This window comes from Lissotriton helveticus, chromosome 12 (assembly GCF_964261635.1).
Source record: "Lissotriton helveticus chromosome 12, aLisHel1.1, whole genome shotgun sequence".
NCBI lineage: Eukaryota > Metazoa > Chordata > Amphibia > Caudata > Salamandridae > Lissotriton > Lissotriton helveticus.
The window spans coordinates 915,114,406-915,140,745 of NC_136073.1; the positions used below are offsets into that span (position 1 = coordinate 915,114,406).

General features: G+C 46.0%; 1 protein-coding gene across 1 annotated transcript in view; it reads right to left on the reverse strand.

Annotated features, from left to right (window-relative positions):
• LOC144798232 (extracellular calcium-sensing receptor-like) overlaps positions 1-26,340 on the reverse strand; it is a 124,272-nt gene that overhangs the window by 85,629 nt on the left and 12,303 nt on the right. Inside the window, exon 2 of the mRNA XM_078668981.1 lies at positions 23,087-23,929. Within this exon, the coding sequence (XP_078525107.1) occupies positions 23,087-23,929 (843 nt within the window). The remainder of the gene's footprint in view (positions 1-23,086; positions 23,930-26,340) is intronic.

Here is a 26,340-nt window from a genome sequence, read left to right on the forward strand (position 1 = left end):
AATTTTTATTTCCACCTGGCAGCTATTGGCATTTGTTAAAGGGACGTTGGGAGCGCTAACCTTGGTCTCGTACTGGCTTAGGTCATTGGCCCCAGTAGAGGGGGAGTGCTGTCCAACAACTGGGAACGGAGTAGATGTTAACGAGGAAAAGTCAAAACTCAGTTTTTGGATATGATCTTCCAATGGTCCATTGGGTTGAATTGGTTTTTCGTCATTGGGTGACAAGCTTTGCAGGGCCAGAAGCTGTAAAGCTTGTATTGGAGAATGCGTCGATGAGATCCATATTATGGATTCTGGTGATTTACGAGCTGGTTCTTGCGCTCGAGTTTTAGTTTTGACCCTTTTGGGGGTAGTGATTTCTGGTTCAGGCTCTGATTCGTGATCGGCTCTGTGAGAGTTCAGTGTAACTGATGGTGGTGGCAGAGAAGAAGCAGACTTTGGGGCAGATTTATGAGGCCCTTGCGCCTCTTTGCGCTGCAATTGCGTCACGTAATGTGACGCAATGGCGGCGCAAACAATGCGCCCTATTTACAACGTGACGCATCTAGGAGATGCGTCACGTTGGAAACCCCTGCGCCATAAGGAAGCGTTCCGGCGCAGGGGGGGCGTTCCTGCGCAGGAACGCCTCCTAAAAGTGGCTGAGTGAAATCTATGAGATTTCACTCAGTCACTTTCTACGTCAATTCCTTACGCCTACTTGAAGCAGGCGTACGGGTGACGCAGCATGCATTGAAGAGGTGACCCCTGTGCATTGCAGGAGTCATGTCGCACTTGCGACATGACTCCTGCAATGCGCCGCCCGTGCGCCGAGAGATGCGTCACGCATCTTCACTGCCTTGCACCATGGTGCGCCGCATTGTAAATGCGGCGCACCATGGGTGGCGGAGCAGCGGCGCACTGTGGCGCACATTAACTGGCGCATCCCTGGGGATGCGCCAGTTAACATAAATCTGCCCCTTTGTTTTTTGCAGATCGTCTGATCTTTGGTGCGATAGTTGCTGATTTGGGAAAATGTAAACTGGAAGGAGATGCAGTGACTGAGACCCTATCACGAACAATTATTTGGGGGTAAAGAGGTGCCATATGAGGAGGAGTAGAAACTGTTGCAGTTTGGTTATGGGGGCTTGTAATATTATTTAGCAACTGGTGGGGAGCTCTTTTATTCAGCTGATCCATCCGAGTAAAATGATTCCTGATGTCACTGGGATGATTGTTTTTCCATTTAGGTGGCTGCGTGGGGAAGTTCATTTGCATTTTTTCCCCCTGAAGGGGAGGTCCACCTGCAGCGACTGCACCAAGGGATTGTGGGGGACACAGAGGTGGCTGACACCCATGGCCTTCCACTTCGGAATAGAGCAGTTTGGTCTTCTGTCATTTAGCGCTCTTGTGGGGGCGGTGAGTGCTTTGTGATTCTGTGCTGCTCCTTGTTCGCATCGTTGGTCGAGAGGGGCTTATCCTTCACTTTTTCTTGTTTTTCGATTTCCTGTATGTTCCTGTGCGTTTCCTACGTGGTCTTGATCTTAATTGTACTGTGCTTTGTCACTTGATCGCTTGTCACTTAATCAGTGACTGTTTCTTTTTAAAAAAGGCTTCTGGGCGCTTCTTTCTTTCTTTCTTGTGCTCCACACCTTTCTGCCAGTGCTCTTGGCTGGATGCCAGCTACTGCAAGGGTGGGTAATGGACGAAATTGGCGGACAAAGGACGAGTGGACGAGTGGCGGGAGAGATGGGGGAGAGATGGGAGACGGCTAGGAAGGTCTGGCTCCTTCCTTTCCTGCTGAACCCCGCTAGAGTCAGTACTCCAGTTTCACGCAGTGGATCCTGATGCTTCTAGGAGGTTCATTGCCAGTTTATTGCCAATTTCAGTAACGCGATGACAGGTGGAGGCGGAGGAGAGTCTAGGCGCTCACTAGGGGCTCACAGTGGTTGTGGTAGCGAGCGGAGCTCACGGGGAGGACCGCGGGCAAGCCGGACCTAGTCTGACCGCCTCCCAGTCGACCCCTCAGGCTCTCTAACGGCGCCCGCGCTCGTGGCTTGCCTCGGCCCGAGCTCCCTTTCACCTTCCCTCACGTCGGTAGTTCCTCACCTTAGCTTGCCGCTGCCGCCGGTTAAAACAAGCGGTGCAGGAGGGGGGGGAGTACGGGGCCCCCCGACCGTGGATGCAGCTTTAGGAGTGGGCTGGAGAAAACAGGATTGCCTGCGGCATGCCAGTGGAATCGCAGAATCGTGGGAAAAGGTGGAGAAGAAGTTTGCACATTTTCGCCGCCTTTCGCCGCCTTGCTCCGCTCCGCTGCTCTCTGAAGGTCGCTGGGGCCGTAGGTCACAGACGAGGCAGAGGTTGGCGGCTCAGCAGTAGCTCAGAGACCATCAGGCTGAGCACCAGCGGGGCGCCGACACCCAACGCTCAGCCGCCCAGCAGCCGGATGGTATCAGAGACCATCAGGCTGAGCACCAGCGGGGCGCCGACACCCAACGCTCAGCCGCCCTGCAGCCGGATGGTATCAGAGACCATCAGGCTGAGCACCAGTGGGGCGCCGACACCCAACGCTCAGCCGCCCTGCAGCCGGATGGTATCAGAGACCATCAGGCTGAGCACCAGCGGGGCGCCGACACCCAACGCTCAGCCGCCCAGCAGCCGGATGGTATCAGAGACCATCAGGCTGAGCACCAGTGGGGAGCCGAGACCCAACGCTCAGCCGCCCTGCAGCCGGATGGTATCAGAGACCATCAGGCTGAGCACCAGCGGGGCGCCGACACCCAACGCTCAGCCGCCCTGCAGCCGGATGGTATCAGAGACCATCAGGCTGAGCACCAGTGGGGAGCCGAGACCCAACGCTCAGCCGCCCAGCAGCCGGATGGTATCAGAGACCATCAGGCTGAGCACCAGTGGGGAGCCGAGACCCAACGCTCAGCCGCCCAGCAGCCGGATGGTATCAGAGACCATCAGGCTGAGCACCAGCGGGGCGCCGACACCCAACGCTCAGCCGCCCTGCAGCCGGATGGTATCAGAGACCATCAGGCTGAGCACCAGTGGGGAGCCGAGACCCAACGCTCAGCCGCCCAGCAGCCGGATGGTATCAGAGACCATCAGGCTGAGCACCAGTGGGGAGCCGAGACCCAACGCTCAGCCGCCCAGCAGCCGGATGGTATCAGAGACCATCAGGCTGAGCACCAGTGGGGAGCCGACACCCAACGCTCAGCCGCCCTGCAGCCGGATGGTATCAGAGACCATCAGGCTGAGCACCAGCGGGGCGCCGAGACCCAACGCTCAGCCGCCCTGCAGCCGGATGGTATCAGAGACCATCAGGCTGAGCACCAGCGGGGCGCCGACTCCCAACGCTCAGCCGCCCTGCAGCCGGATGGTATCAGAGACCATCAGGCTGAGCACCAGCGGGGCGCCGACACCCAACGCTCAGCCGCCCAGCAGCCGGATGGTACTCCCAGCGAGGAAGCCAAAATCCGCGGGGAGCCGGGAGCCATGAGGCCGTGAACTCAACCGCGGCCGCAGCACCTCCTCGTCCTCGGTGTCCTCCCGCTCACTTGCTGCAGCCGGCGGTCAGAGCGAAGACGTGGCAACTGGAGTCACTGATGGGGCAGACACTGAGCTATCGAAGCTTAGTAGTTGGGTTCGACTAGTTGTCGCTTTTGCTTCTCAGACGGTGGTACTTCTCTTCCAGTCAGGGTAGAGGATTGTTCCGCAAAAGGAATTTTGATTTTGCGGGCCACATTTAAATAGATTTACCTTAAAGCTGCAACATGGGCTTCTTCCACTGCTTAATTTTTCATTATAAACTTTGAATGGGAGAAGTATCTACTGTTTTCTTTGCTTGTGATGCTTTAAAAGTGGCCCTTCAGAATAGATTTTTGTTGTTACGTCTCTTTGCTATAACTGGTCAACTATTCTTAGGTACACCCTCATGGTATAAGGACGGATGAAGAGGTGATAATGCTCTTTTCTGGTAATCTTCATTACTCCGAGTAGTAGTCTTCCCCATCACAGTGCCTAGCATCCCTCCTGCCTCCTGTTTTTCTCTTTTCTCTGTGATTGAACAGTTTGTGTCACTGAAGGATGCTGACTCTGCTTTTCTGCTCAGGCGGGGTGGTTCTGTGGATTTGCCAGCGTTGACTCTTGGCCAGTTACTGGTTTTGACCCACCCAAAACAGGCCAGCAGGTCCTCGAAAGAAAGGAGCAATGCAACTGTACTGCAGCTGCAGTTTCCAGACATTTAGCCTCAAAGTATAGCAAGAAATTGGGAAAGATTCTTTAGAAAATGTGATTCCCAAAGCTTTCTTTACATGTTTGGGGGCTGTTCTGGAGTGAAAGAAGCTGAGATTATTCAAGATGAATCCCTTCATAGTTATTCTAAGAAGCATCTACAGAAGAGTCAGAGGGGCAATAGAATCAGAGCTTCTTGTGATCTGAAGCCTGGTCCCCTGTTAGGTGACATGGTTGAAACTTGATCAAGAATCTGATCAATATTAAAATCTATAGTACCACTTCATTATTCTCTCTAACTCTGTAGAGCACAGTAATGTGCTAAACAGACCACTCAAGAGCACTGGTTGACAGTAAGGCCAAAGTGCATGATGTATAAAGACCTTTTCTGGTCACAAACCATTTCATTAACTAAATCACAGGGTTTATAACCACAAAAGGGCATTCACCAATGTACTAAAGTGCCTTTACGAGTAGGAAAAGTCTTTTGAACTCATAAAAGGGCTTTTGCAATCCTTGCCAAACTGCAAATAGGAGGAGGCTCTAAAGGGGTGTCTCCCTCCTCTTTTCGATTAAAAATTCGCTGCTTCAATGGTAAATGACAACATTTGATGACACAAGCCATTGATTAGTTACCATCTCCCGAATAGGGATGGTAATTAATTGGGAATCATGTTGGTTGACTTGGGGGATCACACAGCAGTTCCTGGGAACTGAAAGGTAGACCCTGGCCCTTTAATTGATGCATTCGCGAATGTGAATGCTGTACAGAGGGCTGCCGTGGTTTGCTGACCTCCATCCCATCCCTTCATTCACATGACTCACCGAGGGTTGCAATTTGTCACCTGTCTATTCAACATTCATTAGGCAGATCATTTGGCAGCACTCTGCAAATGGGAATTTCTCCATGTGACCTATTCATACATATGTTGAATCACAAAATTACAGGCTGGTTATGCTGAGCGAAATTTTCTCCCACTGTTTTCAACCTGCCTGTAGGAACATCAGGCCCTTAGAACCCCTTAAAATGGCTTTATCAAGATCAAATGAAGTGTAGAATTCCACAAAAAGTGGCAGCTGTGAAGGGCGTGGACAAGTTCAAAAGTGCATGATCTCAGAACCCCAGTGGGTGGTGGATGCATCAGAATAGAGTCTTTAAAAGGCAGGTGGACATGGCTCAGACAATGCAGTTATCTCTGAAGAGCACACATGTGATGCAACAGGAGCCCTAATGTCTTCTGATGTTTATTTAGAGCACAGCTTTCCAAACTTTTCATGTTGGTGACACACTTTTTGGAGATGCATCATTTTGTGACACAGTAAGGCAGTGTAGCGAGCGAGCGAGCCCGGACCACCTAAGGGGAGTTCGGGGGTTTGGGGAGGGTTTCTCCCCCAGAAGAACATTTTGAAATACAAGTGGGCAAATGGTCTCCCTCTGTCTGTCTCACTCTGCCTCCCTCCCTCAGTCCCCCTCTCTCTCTCTGTCTCCTCCCGCTCCCTCCCTCTGTCACCCTCGGTCTCCCTCTCTCTCTCTCTGTCTCTCTGCCTGTCTCAGTCTCTGCCTCTATCTGTCTGTCACCGTCTCTGCCTCTGTCTGCCTGTATGTCCCTCCCTCTCCCTCTGTCTCCCTCCCTCTCCGTCTCTGTCTCTCTGCCTCTCTGTCCCTGTCTGCCTCAGTCTCTGCCTCTATCTGTCTGTCCCTGTCTCTGCCTCTATCTGTCTCTGTCTGTCCCTGTCTCTGTCTCTATCCCTGTCTGTCTCTGTCTCCTTCCCTCTCTCTGTCTCTCTGTCTCTGTCTCCCTCTCTCTCTCTCTCTCTGTCTCCCTCCCTCTCTCTCTGTATCCCTCCCTCTCTCTCTATCTCTCTCCCACCCTCTCTCTATCTCTCACGCCCTCTCTCTCCCTCTCTCCCCCCTCTCTATTGGTCTCTCTCTGTCTCACTCACTCACTCTGTCTGTCTCCCCCTCTCTCTCTGTCTCCCTCTCTCTGTCTCCCTCTTTCTCCCTCCCTCTCTCTCCCTCTCTCTCTGACTCCCAGGGTTTCCCTCTCTCTCTGTCTCCCTCCCTCTATCTGTCTCCCTCCCTCTGTCTGTATCCCTCCCTCTGTCTGTCTGTCTCCCTCTGTCTCCCTCCCTCTGTTGCCCTCCTCCCTCTGTCTTCCTCCCCCCGTCTCCCTCCCTCTGTCTCACTCTCCCTCCCTCTATCAATCCCGGACTACCTTCCTCTGTCTCCCTCCCTCTGTCTCCCTCTCTCTCTGTCTCCCTCACTCTGGCTGTCTCCCTCTGTCTATCTCCCTCCTTTTGTCTCCCTCTGTCTGTCTCCCTTCCTCTGTCTGTCTCTCTCCCTCTGTCGTCCTCCTCCCTCTGTCGCCCACCTTCCTCTGTCTCCCTCCCTCTGTCTTCCTCCCTCTGTCTGTCTCCCTCCCTCTGTCTGTCTCCCTCCCTCTGTCTTCCTCCCTCTGTCTGTCTCCCTCCCTCTGTCTGTCTCCCTCTGTCTTCCTCCCTCTGCCTTCCTCCCTCCGTCTGTCACCTCACCCCAGCTTCCTGGGCATACACACAGCCGCACCCGAGCACTTCACAGGTCTTTAAAAGGAATCACTGACATAATATCGAAAGACACAATATCGTCCTACAAAAATATCGACACAAAAATATCGACAATAATATCAACATCCTATACATATCTAAAAACATACAAAAATATCGGATACACAATATCGACCTACATAAACATCAATCTCACTAAAATCGACCACATACCTATAGAAATGTTTAAATATCGACTACTCAAAAATATACACACTAAGTAAAAAATATCGAGAGTAAAATTATCGACAACAAAATAACATCGTTAATTTAAAAATAACGAAAAATATTAAAAATGTATATTAATACTTTTAAACATTTAAAAATCGAATTAACACAAAAATACACATCTCTCATAACATACAATAAATACAATTACATTTCACAATTACAAAACATTAAAAATGATAGAAATTTAACTAAAACTATTTAAATAAATATTATAAAATTCACTAACCAAAATATTAATTTGCGTTTGCCTTATATGGAAACTAAGGGCCTCATTAGGATGGCGGATGGACCTGCGTCCATCCGCCACCCTCCGAGGTGGAGGGACTGTCCGCAGGGGCAGCGGCGGTTCCTTACGGTGCAATTAGGATGTGACCGCCACCCTGGCAGCACCCGCCACAAGGTTAAAAATGCATGTTTTACATTTACATGCACAAAGCGGCAGGCACCGCGCGGTGCCTGCCGCTTTGTGCACGTAAATGCTGGGGGGTACCATAGGTACCCCCCATGAGCACCCCCCGCCCCCGACACCCTGGGGGCCCGCAACGGGCCCCCAAACACCAAAGAACACATGCTTTTCCACGGCGCCGTGGAAAAGCATGTAGCATTGCACATCATAATTTGGCTGACGGTGTCTTGCAGACACCGCCACCAAATAGCCCTCCAAAACCCGCGGATCAGCGGCGGACGGACCTGCCATCCGCCGCTGGTCCCACCGCACTCCAACCGCCATCCTAATCTGGCGGTGGGTGTTTGCAGTGGTTGCGGCTGTGAATCCGCATCCTCCGGGCCGGCAGTGGCTTCCGCCGGCCCGGAGGATGCGGATTCACCGCCATCCTAATGAGGCCCTAAGTACCCAAACATATTTTCAAAAATACAAACTAACCAATAAAAACACTGCAAATAAAAATTGACCAATAGCAAACTAATTACTAACTCTAAACCACTATATAAACAATTAAACACTAAACACAAACCACAAAAAAAAACGACAGGAGAAAAAACTGTGGATGACTTCAACTACACCTAAAAGAACATCAAGATTCAACTTAAAATTCAGTGGATTAAAAGTAAGTAACTAAACTAAACTAAATAAAACTTACTGCTAAAATGTAAAAAATAACAAACATGATCCAATTACTAATGCATATCTACTTTTTTTTCTCCTACCACTACAGAATACTCTACTGAAAAAGAACAGAGAACAGAACTCAGAAAACCAATACACAACTAACAAAGTAAGTATCTCCAAAGAATTTTATAAAAATATTTAATAACTCTAAGCTAAAACTTATAGCAAAAACTGTAACTGCAACCTAAAAAATATATCAGAACAATTAATACAAATAAATGCATTTTTTTTTCAGAAAACACAGAAACTACAGGCCACAACTGAACAGTAAAAGACATCAAAATCTAAAACGGATTGTTCAACAATGTAAGTATATACTATAGAAATGTTTTTTAATGTAACTTAAAATACATATAGCAATATTTTAAATAACTATAAAATATATTTCTTATTGAATAACAAACATCAAAATGACAGAAGGAGCAGAATTTGTAACCAGCCAGAAAGGAAAACTATTACTCTGCTACATGGGTTACACTTATACCTAAGAAAAACAATTTGGGAGGAAAGTTAATTGGAAATGTTGTAAATATTACTCCAACAAATGTTACGGGACGGCAACAACTAGGGAAGCAACAGTACTTTATATTAGGGAACACAACCACCCACCAAACGTAACAGAAATAGAAGTTAGAACAGCATTAGAAAACATAAAAGAAGCTAGTTCAGGTTCCCAAAAACCAACAAGCGTCATTTTAAAAGAACAGATTTCCCAAATTCCCCTAAAACAGCCACCACCCAAATGCCAAATATAGTTTCCCTAAAAAGAACAATATCACGTACCAAAAGAGCAACTACCACTACCACTCCACATCCTAGAACATATAGCGACATCATTTTAAATCCTGACCAAATTATAACTTTAAACAAACGACCATTTGTCATTTACGACAACGAAAACAATGACAAAAGACTGATACTTTTTGGCACAGCTATTAACCTGATAAAGCTACAGCAAAGCCAATATTGGATGATGGATGGAACTTTTAACATCTGTCCCAAACCTTTTTTACAATTACAATACATGGCCTATATCAGAACTGCAACATACCTCTACTTTATGCACCGCTACCAAATAAAACATATATGGAATTATTAAACACAATCAAACAAAAAACTAATGACTATTCCCCTGAAAAAATAATGCTAGATTTTGAACAAGCAATGCTTTCAAGTATCTTAAAAATACATCCCCATACCTGCATCCAAGGCTGCTATTACCACTTTAACCAGTGACTATGGAGACATTTACAAAAGATAAACGTAAGCATAAAATATGCAACAAATTCATCTTTTGCATATCAAATAAATAAAAACTAACAGTACTAGCTTACGTCCCAGAAACAGACGTGGCAGAACACTACAGCATTTTAATTGATAGCACCTTTTACAAACAAAATGAAGCTAAATTAAGTCCACTCTTAGACTATTTTGAGGACAAATGGGAAGGTAGACTCCATAGATCTGGCCACAGGAGAAATCCTATATTTTCAAAACACTGGTGGAACGTTTACCGAAGCACCTTAAATGGAGAATCAAAAACAAACAACGCTGTCGAAGGCTGGCACAATGCCTTCCTCCAATCAACAGGCAGAAGTAAACCAAGTTTAGAAAAAATTATTAAATGCCTACAAAAGGAACAAAGCTATCAAGAGTTCCGAATGGAACAATCCATTACTGAACTAACTCCTAAAACATCTAAACAAACCAAACCAAACAAATGCACAAATACCTAAAACAACAAGTAAGGCTGTACCCTAGCACAAAAGGCATTGAATACCTCAACATAATAGCCAAAACACTACTTTAAATTACTCTAAACAACAAAGCAGTAATAAAAAAATACAAACAATACAATGTAAATAACAATAATATATTTTATCTAAAAAATAATTAATGTGTGCAATATATGTAATATTTTATACAATATTTATACACATATTAATAATATTTGAAATAAATAAAACATAACAATAAAAATAATAACATTACCCACTGTTAGACCTAGGGAATCCTAGACTACATAGGCTAGCCTGGCACAGTAGGGGGAACAGCTAACCTCCAAGGCGTTGGTTAAGTGCTTACAGGACCCACTCACAGTAACCCAGTAACTTACCACTAAAAATAAGAGACACCACACCAATTAGAAAAATACGAATGTTTTATAAAAGAAAGCTATGGTTTCTTGTTTGGTTCTGCAATAGTGTTTCACCACTTCACACATAAAATTTCTACAATAGTGCACTTTCACAGTTGTAATCTTTACAATACTTTCATTGAATATATTAGCCCCCACCTCTTTCTGTTTGGCAGATATAAAAATTTCACTGTTAGCCTTACTCTTGAATATTTGATCTCATTTTACATTTGGAACAGACTCAATGACACTTTCCTGTAAGTGAATCAAAGTCTACATTACCATAGAAACTGTAAGACAATAATGGCTGGGAGGTACAGTTGTTCAACAAGAGGACCTTACTGATGCCTTGGCAACTGGATTAGGCAGCTGGTTATCTGTAAGGAGACAGGGTAGTTCAAACCTCAATACTTTTAGCCCCCTAGACCCCTCTAAGCACACAGGGTTACTAGGAACGTTTTTACTCCTACTCCTTCTCAATGGGAGCTTCCCCCTGCCATTCAGATCAAACACTGCCCCACAGCCCGATCCTATCCTCCTGTAAGGCCTGCCCGCTCAATTGCCACAGTTCTAGAGTCCCCTTTGGAAGTTCCACCGCGTAACAGCTTTAAGATGTCAATTTCAGTCTACAGAGGCACACGTCGGTGAGGTGTTCATTGTGTGCAGCCCACGCACTATGGGGGAAGCGCCTCTGAGGGAAGCGTTACTTTTCACCGCCCTCCCCACCAGAGAACTCTTCCCAGCTTACTTCAGAGAGCTGACAGCCTCGGCTTAGTTCTCTCGTCGGGACTTGCTTCGTTGCTCCGATGCACTTTCCACGGCTGCTCACTGGGGCTGGGAAGACGTCCGAAGGTGCTCCAGCGGCATTCTTCCGCCCGGCTCCTTTCACTCCTGACTCCGCCTCCGTCCCACCTCTTGGGCGCCCGTCGTCTTTCTTCGTTTACCGCCGCCGGCCTCCTCACACAGGGCTCCGCCTACGCTCAGCCTCCTCCTGCAATCTCCCCGCCTCTTCCGGCGCTTCCACGGATTCCTTCGGACAACAACACGGGTCAGCTGGGCTCTTCCTCCTCTGCCGATCTCGCGTCAGGGGATGCACTCGGCGGCAGCGTCACCTTCAGGTAGGGTCAACAGCTGATTCCGCCGCTTTTCTTGACAAAGTGGATGTCGGACTCGAGTGCTGCAGACGCAACTGTTTCTGCTCCCTGCCTCCTGAATTCAGGGCCAGTCAGCTTGACGCTGTGTCCAAGTTTGTCCCCTCTGCACACGGCCTTCAGGGTGGGACTGACAGGTCACTGGTAAGCCACACTTCAAGAGTCACAGTTCTTCACAGAACTCGCCACAGAGTCCCTGGTTTCGGAATATGATCGCTGTAACAGTGGGGTTTGGTCAGCCCAGAAGGGGGCACTTCCCAGTAGCGCGACAGCCGGCCCCAAAGGTCGATCTTGTTACTACTGGTGCGCTATCCTCCTCCTCAAGTCGCCTCTCTCCACACTGGTCACTCCTAATAATGCACAAAATGGCTGCTGGTCACTGGCCTTTTATAGGCTGGCCTCAGACCCCTAGAAGCCACAAGATGGTTCTGGAACCTTCCTCATGTTAGCCTATGGGTCTGCCTTCCTTAGATGTCCGTTATGGCAGTTGGTGCACACCATTTTAGATTTCTGAGTGTCCCTAGATTTCCAGAAGCTTAACTAGGCCTCACAGAGAATGAAGGGGAAAATGGCGTCATAGTCAAGGAACACCTAGCCCCCTGACAGCACTGAAAAATCCTGGTGAATCATAAAAATAGAAACACTGGGAGACTAAGGGTGACAAAAATAAATAATAATGGTTAGAACACCCCCAGATGCAGACGGGTCTAACACGCGTCCCCCCCAGCTGAAAGTGGGGAGAGCTACCCAATCCCTTGGGAGTTCTCATCACTAAGGCGGAAATACCTAGATAGACCGTCTGCGTTGGCATGGTCCATTCCAGGCCGATGTTCCACCCGAAAGTCCATTCCCTGTAGGGAGATGGACCACCTTAACAACTTGGGATTCTCCCCCTTCATTTGCATCAGCCAACGAAGGGGCCGGTGGTCGGTCTGAACCAGGAAGTGCGAGCCAAACAAGTATGGACGCAGCTTCTTCAGTGCCCAAACCACCGCAAAGGCTTCCCGCTCTATAGTACTCCACCTCTGTTCCCTGGGGAGTAGTCTCCTAGACAGGAAAACCACGGGTTGATCCAAGCCCTCATCATTTAGTTGCGATAACACTGCCCCAATGCCATGTTCTGACACATCTGTTTGGACAATGAATTCTCTAGAAAAATCAGGGGCCTTGAGTATTGGAGCAGTACACAATGCTTGCTTTAAGGTCATGAAGGCTCGCTGGCAAGCCTCCGTCCAGACTACCCGTCGGGGTTGTTTCTTAGAGGTAAGTTCAGTGAGGGGTGCCACAATGGTGCCATACCCCTTCACGAAGCGACGGTAGTATCCAGTGAGGCCCAGGAAGGCTCGGACCTCAGTTTGAGTCTTGGGGGGCTCCCAGGCCATGATAGCCTCAATCTTCGCCTGGAGGGGCTGCACCGACCCTCTGCCCACCAAGTGGCCTAGGTACACCACCGACCCCTGCCCGATCTGACACTTACTGGCCTTGATTGTCAAGCCAGCCTGTTGCAGGGCCTGAAGAACAGCTTGCAAATGTTGCAAATGGTCCCCCCAGCTGCTACTGAAGACAGCAATGTCGTCCAGGTAAGCAGCAGAAAAAGCTTCCATACCAGAAAGGACCTTGTTCACCAGCCGCTGAAAAGTGGCAGGGGCGTTCTTGAGCCCAAAGGGCATCACACAGAACTGGTAGTGTCCCTGAGGCGTGGAGAAGGCTGACCTTTCCTTCGCCCCATCAGTAAGGGAAATCTGCCAGTACCCTGAAGTAAGGTCAAAGGTACTCAAGTATTGGGCAGCTCCCAGCCGGTCGATGAGTTCATCCGCCCTTGGGATGGGATGAGCATCAGTCTTTGTTACTGAATTTAGTCCTCGGTAGTCCACACAGAATCTCAATTCAGGTGTGGTGCCCGGCGGGGCAGCTTTTGGTACCAAAACCACCGGACTGGACCAAGGGCTACTAGAAGGTTCAATCACTCCTAGCTCCAGCATCTTAGCGACTTCACCCTTGATGCTGGCCTTGACCTTGTCCGACAGCCGGTAGATCTTAGACTTCACAGGTGGGCTGTCTCCTGTGTCCACATCATGGTTACACAGGTGGGTCCGACCCGGGACAAGGGAGAACAGTGAAGAAAATTGCTCCAGGATCTGGCGGCAATCTCTCTGCTGTTCAGGAGTCAGGGATGGTGAGAGAATCACTCCCTCCACCGACCCATCCTTTTCGTGAGACGAGAGAAGATCAGGGAGAGGTTCGCTTTCCTCTTCCTCTGCTCCATCGGTCACCATCATTAAGACAACCTCGGGCCTCTCATGGTGTGGTTTGAGGCGATTGGCATGCAGCACCCGGTGGGGCTGTCTCGGGGTCTTAAGATCCACCAAGTAAGTGGCCTTACCCTTTTTCTCCAATACCTCAAAGGGGCCTGTCCAACGATCCTGGAGGGCATTTAGCTCTCCAGGTTCCATCACCCACACTTTTTGTCCAGGCTCCAGTTCCACTGGGTGAGCATTGTGGTCATACCACTCCTTCATAACTGCTTGGCTGGCTTCCAAGTTGTCAGAAGCTTGCTTCCACAACTTGGCCATTTGGCTCTGGAAGGCCAGCATGTAGCTCACCACGTCCTGGGGAAGCTTCCTGGGAGTCTTTTCCCATCCGTCCTTCACCAGGCTGAGAGGACCCCGTACAGGGTGTCCATACAGAAGTTCGAAGGGGCTGAAGCCCACTCCCTTCTGTGGCACTTCCCTGTAGGAAAACAAGAGACAGGGTAGGAGGACGTCCCATTTCCTCCGCAGGCTCTCAGGCAGACTTCTTATCATACCTTTCAAGGTTTTATTAAACCTTTCCACAAGACCATTGGTCTGTGGGTGGTAAGGGGTGGTAAACCGATAGGTAACACCACACTCCTTCCACATAGCCCGCATATAAGCTGATAGGAAGTTGGTCCCCCTGTCGGACACAACCTCCTTGGGGAAACCCACTCGGGTGAAGATCCCCATCAGGGCCCTTGCCACTGCAGGTGCAGTGATGGTCCTCAGAGGATTTGCCTCTGGGTACCGGGTGGCATGATCCACTAGAACCAGGATGAACCTGTGACCAGCTGAAGTTGGTGGATCCAATGGCCCTACAATGTCGATGCCCACCCTTTCAAAGGGGGTGCTAACGACAGGAAGTGGTTCCAGGGGAGCTTTTAGCTTCACCCCTGTTTTCCCACTGGCTTGGCAAGACACACACGTCCGACAATATGTATCAGACGCCACTCTCATCCGAGGCCAGTAAAAGTGGGGAACAAGCCGGGCAAAGGTCTTGTCCTGTCCCAAGTGTCCTGCCAATGGTATCTCGTGAGCCAGTTCCAAAAGAAAGGCTCTAAAACATTGAGGGACCACCAAGGCCCTGGATGAACCATGTCCAGGTGCCTTGGGCTCACTGTAGAGGAGTCCATCCTCCCAGTAAATCTGGTAGCTCCCTACAATGTTCCCTGCTGCCTGGGCTTTGGCCTGTTGCCGCAGCCCCTCAAGAGTAGGACACTCCTTCTGAGCTTTGCAGAAGTCCTCCCTGGAAGGACCTCCCTCCACATGCCACTCAGCGGGGATGGGTAGGTTCTCCAAGGAAGCAACATTCTCCTCTGTGGACTCCAGATCCACCTCCGCAGGTGGCCTGTCTATCTCACGAGGTAGAGATGTCGAGGCAGGGCCCTCCTGCCTTTTGTCCTTCTCTTCTCTGGCAGCGGGCTGGGCCATTGTTCCAGGCTCCAGCGTAAGCGAACTCCCCCTCCGGGTAGTCGCGGACCTTGTGCTGACACAGGCCCAGTCAGGTGTACCCAGCATCTCAGAATGAGCCTGGTATTCCACCCCCCTCCAAGCATTGTGCTCCATATCATTTCCTAACAGGCAATCAACAGGCACGGCAGGGCTTACGGCAACTCGAAGTGAGCCTGCAACCCCTCCCCACTCAAAGGGTACCTCGGCCACGGGATAGTGGCCCAATCTGCCGTCAGCCATCACGGCGGGATGGAGTACATTTGGGATGACCTGCTCTGGAGACACCAGTTGACTCCTTACCATAGTCATACTGGCTCCTGTATCTCTCAGAGCCTCCCCTCTACGGCCGTTGATGGTGACCCACTGCTCATACTTGGTAGTATTGGAGGGCAATTGGGTCTTTGGTACCATCTCCTTATCACCCAGGGACACTAAAGTGACACCCGCCCGCTCCCCTCCGTTACCCAAAGGCATCTCCTCCCCGAGCACTACACTAGTTATTCCCGGGGCTTTTCCTCCAGTGGGAGGGGGTGGTCTTTTTGGGCATCTCACGTCTCCTTTATAGTGTCCCACACCACCACACTCGAAGCAATGAACAACCCTTGGCTGCTGGCTTTGGCCAGGATTAGGGTTGCGGGGGGGGGGTTACCCTTAGGGATGAATCCTCTGCCCCTTCCTTGTGAAGTATTTTGTGGACCTTTTGAGAACTCCCTCTTATTATCTCCCCCCTCTTTCTTCTGGGGGGGTGCCCTGTCCAGACTTCTGGGAATCCCCTCCAGTCCCCTTCGAGGACACCCGGGTACTAGCCCAGATGTCCGCCTCCTCAGCAAGCTTCCTGGGGCTGGTCAGCTTGCTGTCCACCAGGTGCTGTCGCAGCTCGGGAAAACATTTCTCGAGTAGGTGTTCCTTGAGTATGAGGTTATATAAACCTTCATAGTCCGCTACCTCGCTGCCTTTCACCCAACCCTCCAAGGCCTTCCTGGCGTAATCAAGAAAGTCCACCCAATTCTGTGTGCCTAGTTTGTGGCTACTCCTGAATTTCTGCCTATACTTCTCAGGAGTTAGTCCAAACTTCCTTATCAGCGCCACCTTCATTGTAGGGTAGTGGGTTTGCTCATCCTGCTCCAGGGCCAACAAGGTATCCCTGCCAGCAGGTGGCATATATTTATACAACCCACCCCCCCAGTGGGCTTCCAAGATCCCATGGGCCCTCAATGAGACCTCATAGGCGGCTAGCCATTTTGCAATATCATCACCTGGGGTGTAGCTAGCAATTACATCCTTGGGTAAGTAGGGTCTGGGTTCTCTGGTGTTCACCTTAGTTTCGCTGCCACCATTATCTGGATTGGGAGACCTTTGTATTAAGGCTTGTAGGTCCAGCTCTTTGATGGTTCGCTCATGGGCTAACCTCCTGTCCTCCCTTTCCATATCCATCCTAGCTAATTCCAACTTCATTCTCCTCTCCTCCCTCCTATCTTCTAGCTCGGCGTCAGTTAAACCCCTCTCTGAGACGCTGCTGCCCTCCCTCGAAGGTGTCCTGGGACCTGTCAGCAGATTCCCCCTTCCAGCTTGGTTCAACATTGCAATCTCAAGGACAGTGTCCCCGTCACTCTCTTCGGTATCTGGTTCTTCCACTAAATGAGCTTCCACCCATGCCCTTATGCTTGTCAGCAACTCGCCTTTCCTGGCACCTTTGTTAAAGAATACCCCTTGTTGCTGACACCATTCTTTGAGTTGGGTCACAGTATGGGATTCTAGCTCTTTAAAATTCAATTCCATCTTTCACTATGGAATAAAATTAACACACAGGAGAAAACCAAGAAGTGACCTGAGGTTAACCTCCACCCACCACCAGAAGTACATTTGGAAAATCAAAATATAAATTTGGGAGTCCGCTTGGAGAAAACTCCAGGTGTAGGCCCGTGGTAAGCACTGTGTTACTACTAAGTGAGTGTAAGCACAAATCCGTGATCCCACCGCTGAAACACCAATTATGTTAGACCTAGGGAATCCTAGACTACATAGGGTAGCCTGGCACAGTAGGGGGAACAGCTAACCTCCAAGGCGTTGGTTAAGTGCTTACAGGACCCACTCACAGTAACCCAATAACTTACCACTAAAAATAAGAGACACCACACCAATTAGAAAAATACGAATGTTTTATAAAAGAAAGCTATGGTTTCTTGTTTGGTTCTGCAATAGTGTTTCACCACTTCACACATAAAATTTCTACAATAGTGCACTTTCACAGTTGTAATCTTTACAATACTTTCATTGAATATATTAGCCCCCACCTCTTTCTGTTTGGCAGATATCAAAATTTCACTGTTAGCCTTACTCTTGAATATTTGATCTCATTTTACATTTGGAACAGACTCGATGACACTTTCCTGTAAGTGAATCAAAGTCTACATTACCATAGAAACTGTAAGACAATAATGGCTGGGAGGTACAGTTGTTCAACAAGAGGACCTTACTGATGCCTTGGCAACTGGATTAGGCAGCTGGTTATCTGTAAGGAGACAGGGTAGTTAAAACCTCAATACTTTTAGCCCCCTAGACCCCTCTAAGCACACAGGGTTACTAGGAACGTTTTTACTCCTACTCCTTCTCAATGGGAGCTTCCCCCTGCCATTCAGATCAAACACTGCCCCACAGCCCGATCCTATCCTCCTGTAAGGCCTGCCCGCTCAATTGCCACAGTTCTAGAGTCCCCTTTGGAAGTTCCACCGCGTAACAGCTTTAAGATGTCAATTTCAGTCTACAGAGGCACACGTCGGTGAGGTGTTCGTTGTGTGCAGCCCACGCACTATGGGGGAAGCGCCTCTGAGGGAAGCGTTACTTTTCACCGCCCTCCCCACCAGAGAACTCTTCCCAGCTTACTTCAGAGAGCTGACAGCCTCGGCTTAGTTCTCTCGTCGGGACTTGCTTCGTTGCTCCGATGCACTTTCCACGGCTGCTCACTGGGGCTGGGAAGACGTCCGAAGGTGCTCCAGCGGCGTTCTTCCGCCCGGCTCCTTTCACTCCTGACTCCGCCTCCGTCCCACCTCTTGGGCGCCCGTCGTCTTTCTTCGTTTACCGCCGCCGGCCTCCTCACACAGGGCTCCGCCTACGCTCAGCCTCCTCCTGCAATCTCCCCGCCTCTTCCGGCACTTCCACGGATTCCTTCGGACAACAACACGGGTCAGCTGGGCTCTTCCTCCTCTGCCGACCTCGCGTCAGGGGATGCACTCGGCGGCAGCGTCACCTTCAGGTAGGGTCAACAGCTGATTCCGCCGCTTTTCTTGACAAAGTGGATGTCGGACTCGAGTGCTGCAGACGCGACTGTTTCTGCTCCCTGCCTCCTGAATTCAGGGCCAGTCAGCTTGACGCTGTGTCCAAGTTCGTCCCCTCTGCACACGGCCTTCAGGGTGGGACTGACAGGTCACTGGTAAGCCACACTTCAAGAGTCACAGTTCTTCACAGAACTCGCCACAGAGTCCCTGGTTTCGGAATATGATCGCTGTAACAGTGGGGTTTGGTCAGCCCAGAAGGGGGCACTTCCCAGTAGCGCGACAGCCGGCCCCAAAGGTCGATCTTGTTACTACTGGTGCGCTATCCTCCTCCTCAAGTCGCCTCTCTCCACACTGGTCACTCCTAATAATGCACAAAATGGCTGCTGGTCACTGGCCTTTTATAGGCTGGCCTCAGACCCCTAGAAGCCACAAGATGGTTCTGGAACCTTCCTCATGTTAGCCTATGGGTCTGCCTTCCTTAGATGTCCGTTATGGCAGTTGGTGCACACCATTTTAGATTTCTGAGTGTCCCTAGATTTCCAGAAGCTTAACTAGGCCTCACAGAGAATGAAGGGGAAAATGGCGTCATAGTCAAGGAACACCTAGCCCCCTGACAGCACTGAAAAATCCTGGTGAATCATAAAAATAAAAATAGAAACACTGGGAGACTAAGGGTGACAAAAATAAATAATAATGGTTAGAACACCCCCAGATGCAGACAGGTCTAACACCCACCCACAATAAATAAAACTTAAAAAACTTACCAAGCATATCCCAAAGGCTGTAGAATCCATTTTCACCAAAACAATCCATTTTTTTAAAAAAGTCTGCCCAAAAAAAAAATGAGAAAATACAACTGTCCCAAAACTGAAAAATCCATGCAACGAAGGTCCTTCGAAAAGCCATAAAAAACCCGAAAAAATATAAAATATAGAACAAACGCTCCAGGAAAACTGAAAATTTTTAAGAAGTGTTAAAAATCCATTAGTTAATAAAACTAACAAACATTTCTTTAAAAAAAAAAAGGACTCCTTCCGATATTACAAACTCCTGAAATAAAAATACAGAAAACATACATTCCCACCCACATAAAACAACAATAAACACCTAATAACAGTAATACTAACATTAGATTTCACCTATATATACTTTAAACATCGAAACACTAACTCTACAAACAAGCCTAAACAACGCTAAAAATACGTACATCTACCAAACGTAAATACAACATATAAAAATGCCTAATACAACTAACTTACTTCTAACTACACTAAATAGTACCAAACTACTATCAAAATTAATATAAAACACACTTAAAACATATAAAACAAACCTTACCTTCAGCGACGTGAAGTGTTTCCCAACCGCGGGCTAGTCTTCATCCAAATGACACAAAACGACCTAAAGCGGTTACAAAATAAATGACCCAAAACAAAAAGATTAACATTACAAACATATTATTTAATCTATTAAAATATTCCTTTACAGAAAAAAAATCAATACTATGTCAAAAAAAAATGTTATTTTTTACTTGTATAAAAATACTTAACAAAAAATATATATTTTGTAAAATTATAAAAATAAATATTATAAAATACATAATATTTATTATTATAATTCAAAAAATCTGGAAAAATTTACAAAAATCTGTACAAATGTTTTTCACTTTTTATATAAATCAACCTGTGTTAAAATGTTTTCTTCATTTAAATATATTGTTTAAAAAACTAATATTAATAGTTGCAATATTAATATTAATTTAAAAACTACTATGTACAACCAACATGTATAACAATATTAAAATTGTATATAATATGTTACAAAATTTTACTTGCTTTTTATAATTTCAGACAATACTTACAAATACATTAAATATGATTCTTTAATGAAATGTACAATTTCAATGAAAATAAAAAATGAACATAAAATATATTGCCAAATATATGCCTCAATATATTTGTATGAAATAAAAATTGAATACTAATGTTTTTTATTTCATTTTTGTCATGTTAATTAAAAAATAAAATATTACAACTCTTCAAAGATTGTATGAAATGTACTTATTAACATAAATAATTTAATATTCCCACACCAATATACATACATTTGATATAGGTGCTGGACAGTAATTTAAAATGATTTACTATTCCCACTCCAGTCTACATTAATTTGGGGTAGGTGCTGGACACTAATTAGAAATAATTTACTATTCCAACTCCAATCTACATTAATTTGAGGTAGGTACTGGATACTAATTAAAATTAATTTACTATTCCCACTCCAGTTAACATTATTTTGGGGTAGGTGCTGGACACTAATTTAAAATTAATTTACTATTCCCACTCAAATCTACATTAATTTGGGGTAGGTGCTGGACACTAATTAAAATTAATTTACTATTCCAACTCCAGTCTACATTAATTTGGAGTAGGTGCTGGACACTAATTAAAATGTATTTACTATTCCCACTCCAGTCTACATTAGATTGGGGTAGGTGCTGGACATTAATTAAAATTAATTTACTATTCCAACTCTAGTCTACATTAATTTGGGGTAGGTGCTGGACACTAATTAAAATTAATTTACTATTCGCACTCCAGTCTATATTAATTTGAGGTAGGTGCAGGGCACTAATTAAATATAATTTACTATTCCCACTCCATTCTACATTAATTTGGGGTAGGTGCTGGACACTAATTAAACATAAGTTACTATTCCCACTCCAGTCTACATTAATTTGGGGTAGGTGCTGGACACTAAGTAAAATTAATTTACTATTCCCACTCCAATCTACATTAATTTGAGGTAGGTGCTGGACACTAATTAAAATTAATTTACTATTCCCAGTCCAGTCTACATTCATTTGGGGTAGGTGCTGGACACTAATTAAAATTATTTTACTATTCCCACTCCAATCTACATTAATTTGGGGTAGGTGCTGGACACTAATTAAAATTATTTTACTATTCCAACTCCAGCCTACATTAATTTGCAGTAGGTGCTGGACACTAATTAAAATTAATTTACTATTCCCACTCCAGTCTACATTAATTTGGGGTAGGTGCTGGACACTAATTAAAATTAATTTACTATTCCAACTCCAGTCTACATTAATTTGGGGTAGGTGCTGGACACTAATTAAAATTAATTTACTATTCCCACTCCAATCTACATTAATTTGAGGTAGGGGCTGGACACTAATAAATATAATTTACTATTCCCACTCCAGTCTACATTAATTTGGGGTAGGTGCTGGACACTAATTAAAAATAAAATAATAATTCCCAATCCAATCTGTACATTAAAATTTATAAAATACTGAAATAATATATAAAATATGTATTAAGTTAGATTTTTTTAAATAATTTTTTTGACACATCAAAAAAATCCCCTATAAATTTTCTAAAATTGTTAATATTTAAATAAATATTTAATTTGTCCAAAACACTTCCCACCCTTATCCCCTATAACTACCACAACTCACTCCTAATTTTTTTTTATTTTAAATTTCCATTTTTTTTTTTAAATTTACATTTTGTAAAAGTATATATCATTTTTAAAAAATTACCTATAATATCTACTTTTTTAAGACAATCCCCACCCTTATCCACTATAAACACTAAAAATCATTCCTAATTATTTTTTTTGTAAATTTTTTCAAAATTAATTTTTTTTTTAAATTATTAATATTTTTTTTATATATTTTACATTTAAAAATGTAACCTTTAATATCTACATTTTTAAAACACTCCCTACCCTTATCCCCTATAAACCCAACATCCCTCTCCTAAAATATTTTCTATAAATATGTTAAATATTTAAAAATATTACAAAAATATACTCAAAATTTAAAACAATTACTTTTAAATTATACATTTTTAAAACACTCCCCACCCTTATCCCCTATAAACCCAACATCCCGCTCCTAAACTTATATACAGACTTATATACAAAAACAAACATAAAAAATTACATCTTATAAACACTTTAAAAATACAAAATTACAATACAAACAACTAAATCACATAAATAAACAAATATTACTAAAAACTACACTTTATCGATATTTTAACACAACAATATTTTCACATTCAACATTTTTAACTTCGATATAAAAGTACACATACAAAAAACAATATTTTTGTAGTCGATATTAAAAAATTCGATATATATTACCATCGATATTAAAACATCGATATTTTGTCACATAGATATAAAATATTTGATATTAAGTCTACTTACCCTTTAAAAGACCATAGAGCAGAGTGTCTAGGGATGCCTCTTAATTAGCTGCTAAGTGCCTGCGACACAGCCACCATTTGCAGGCGACACAGTACTGTGTCGGGACACACAGTTTGGAAAGATCTGATGTAGAGGATAACACTTCAACATTAGCTTCACAATAACTTTCCAATTGCACCTTGTGCTCCCACATTACCTTATCCTGATAAGACACTGTGATATAATGAATACATTACACACTACACCAAAGTAATATTGAGTAAATCATATTATCTCTGGAACCTCATTTATATTTCATGACAACAATTAGAATGTCCTTGGTTATTTTTGTGTGCAGTTGGGCTCTACATGAGGAAATTAGTTATAATCATTCATACCTGCCATGGTCTTAAGTCACGTATGTTTGCACACGTCCCATTAACAAATGGTCCTTTGCCCGGCCGACAAGAAAGTAGATTGTGCAAAGCATGAGAAGTAGCATAGATGGCATTGTACACGTTATTCGTCAGCCTAAAATTGTTGACATCCAGGATGTAGGACTTCAGGCCCAGAAGGTTCTCATACCCGGTACATTGCGGGGTTCTCTGATAGTCTTCAAATGCGGAACTGCTGCTGTTTGTGAAACCTTCTGGCCAGGTGCAGCCAAAGGCTACTTCCCAAAACTCTTTGGTGAAGAGATCCTCTGGATTCCGATGTGGGTTCAGATTATAAAGATATTCTTTCAGTCCAGGGATGACTCCCCTGGGGATAGCAAAGCCAATTGTTCCAGTGAGGACTTTGGAGTAGTCAGCAACAGAGAGAAGGGAAGAGCTGGCCCACACGTGAGTAGCAATCCAAATGATTCCTGTGAGATTCTGTCTGGCAGCTTCCTCCATGAAAGGAACCAGATAAGGTTCTGAACAAATTGTAACTACAGCTTTCGCTGAAGACATCCTTAAAACTTTCACCAGACGATGCAGCGTTGTAGTAGAGTACAGTGTGGGTATCTTCTCCCAGAAGGCAACGCAGGCCCCAGTCTTCAGAATGTCCTGCTTGATGAGCTGCATAGTGGTCTGGGTAGTACTTGTGTCCTGTGATAGCAGTCCAATCCAAGTCCACCCAAAGTGCTTTACTAGCATGGAGACCCCAACACTCACGGTATCTGCGTTTGGCATTGTACGCATGAAGGATGGGAACTGGATCTTATCGCTCAGCACTTGTAGGTAGGCGCTGTGGCTAATCTGTGAATTAAGAGCTCATGTTAGGAAGAACACATGCAAAAACAAAGTAAAGCCACAATCGATGCAGTAACTACAGGGACGGGGTTCATCAACTGCTGAAGGCCAGAATACTGCTTTTGTTATGATTGTTCCTTTCAGTCTGGTCTAAACATGCTGGACTGTTCCCATGAGGCACAGGGTCAGACTGATTTTCATATGGCCATGTCTTAACTGGGGTGGGGGAGTGAGCTAAAGAATGATGATGGATTAACCCCTTGCATGCTGGTGACGAACCCCAGCCGTCACGCTCCGCAGTGCTCGTGTGCTGATGACGGCTGGGGTTCGTCACGGCCCCGCCCTGTTCGTTTGTTTACCACACAGCGGCGGAAACGGGCCAGCAGTGAAGGGGTTAAACCCAGATCATTTGACTGGGATTGAGTGCTTGCAATGTTCAACACTCCGTCCATCATCCCCTTTGGTTTTGCTTTGTTCGGCATAAGCTTGCAGGGTATGCTCAGACGTGGGTCCCTTGCTCACTTTGCCACCTGATTCAAGCTAGCCTGGCTGATGATGACTGATTAGCCAGAAACCGGTCCCAGGATGCTTCTTTCCGGTCCAGGGAAGACATGGCTTGGCAGTTTGGGCTGGACTGTTCCCAGGAGGCACAGGGTCAGACTGATTTGCATATGGCCATGTCTGAACTGGGGTGGCGGAGTTAGCTAAAGAATGATGCTGGATTAAACCCAGATCAGTTGACTGGGGGTGAGTGCTTGCAATGTTGAACACTCCGTCCATCATCTCCTTTGGTTTTGCTTTGTTCACCCTAAATTGGCAGGGTATGCCCAGATGTGGGTCCCTTGCTAACTTTGCCACTGGATTCAAGCTAGCTTGGCTGATGACAGCTGATTAGCCAGAAACCAGTCCCAGAAGCTTGTTTCCGGTCCAGAGAAGACATGGCTTGGCAGTTCGGGCTGGACAGTTCCCATGAGGCACAGGGTCAGATTGATTTGCATATGGCCATGTCTGAACTGGAGTGGCAGAGTGAGCTAAAGAATTATGATGGGTTAAACCCAGATCAGTTGACTGGGGGTGAGTGCTTGCAATGTTCAACACTCCGTCCATCATCCCCTTTAGTTTTGCTAAACATGCAGTATTAGCCAGGCTAAAATTTGATTTATTTAGGCCATGGCCATGAACAGGTCCCCTTGAAAATGTTAACCTCACAAATGTAGTACTGCTCGTAATCTCCTAAATGGAGGGAAAACAAGCATAAACTAAGTCATTTCCCAAATTATGAAGCTGTTTGGAACCATCTGCAAACAAGCCACATTTCAGAGAGTGCGATAAGTGCCTCTGAGAGATATAGTAGTTGTCAGGCACTCCAGCTAATGTTTTCTCATCCAAAAAGTTCCTTTTATTATCATTGAGCTTTATGTGTACTGTGATTTGGTGGTGCACAGACAGATGTTTTATTTAATTAGCACCTACCTTTATTTATTAATTTATTTAGTGCCAGAATCAACTCCCGAAGGAGTAGCTCTGCGCTTCGGACGGGGAACACAGATAGAATACAACTGCAGCCTGAATCAACAGGAGAAAAGAATAGTCGTAAGTAGCTTCCTAAATTGTAAATGATTGGAGCACTAGTGTAAATTCAGGTGGCGCTCATTCCAGTAGCGCGGACCAATGTGGGAGAGGGCCTTTCCCCCTAGTCTTGCCCTCCTAATTCGGGGAACTTCTAACAGATGTTTAGAGCACGAGCGGAGAGACCTAAAAGGGCAGTAGGGTATGAATTTCTACGCCAGATAAGAAAGGCCAAGATTGAAAAGCGCCTTATGAATGGTACAGCAGATTTTGAATGTTACCCTTTGGCGTATCAGAAGCCAGTGAAGCTGAGAAAGAAGAGGGTGGGAAGCAGTCCTAGGGGGCACATTAACGACTAGCCGTGCTCCCGTGTTCTGGACCACCTGCAATCTGCTGATCGAGGTCTCACTAGCAGAGATCAGCAGACCATTACAGTAGTGCAGCCGGCTTACTATAAGTGCCTGGATCAGAGTCTTTCTGGTGGAGTCAGGAAGAAGAGGAAATACTCAACGGAGAAGGCCTAGAGTGTGGAAACAAACACCAGCTATCTGAGCAATGTGCTCTTTCAGGGTGAGTGCTTGATCCAGGCAAATGACTAGATTCTTAACAGTGGATTTAGGGTCGGAAGGCATGCCAAAATCAGGCGGCCACCACTCGGGAGACCACAATAAAGGGGCCTCCACAAAGAGCAGAATCTCAGTTTTTCCAACGTTACACTGGAGGAGATTACTCTTCATCCAGTATGAGCTGGCTCTCATTCCAGAAGAGAAGGCCAACTGTACCGACGGTGTAAATTTGTCAAAACGGAAAAGCAGCTGATTATCGCCGGCATATGATATTGGAATAAA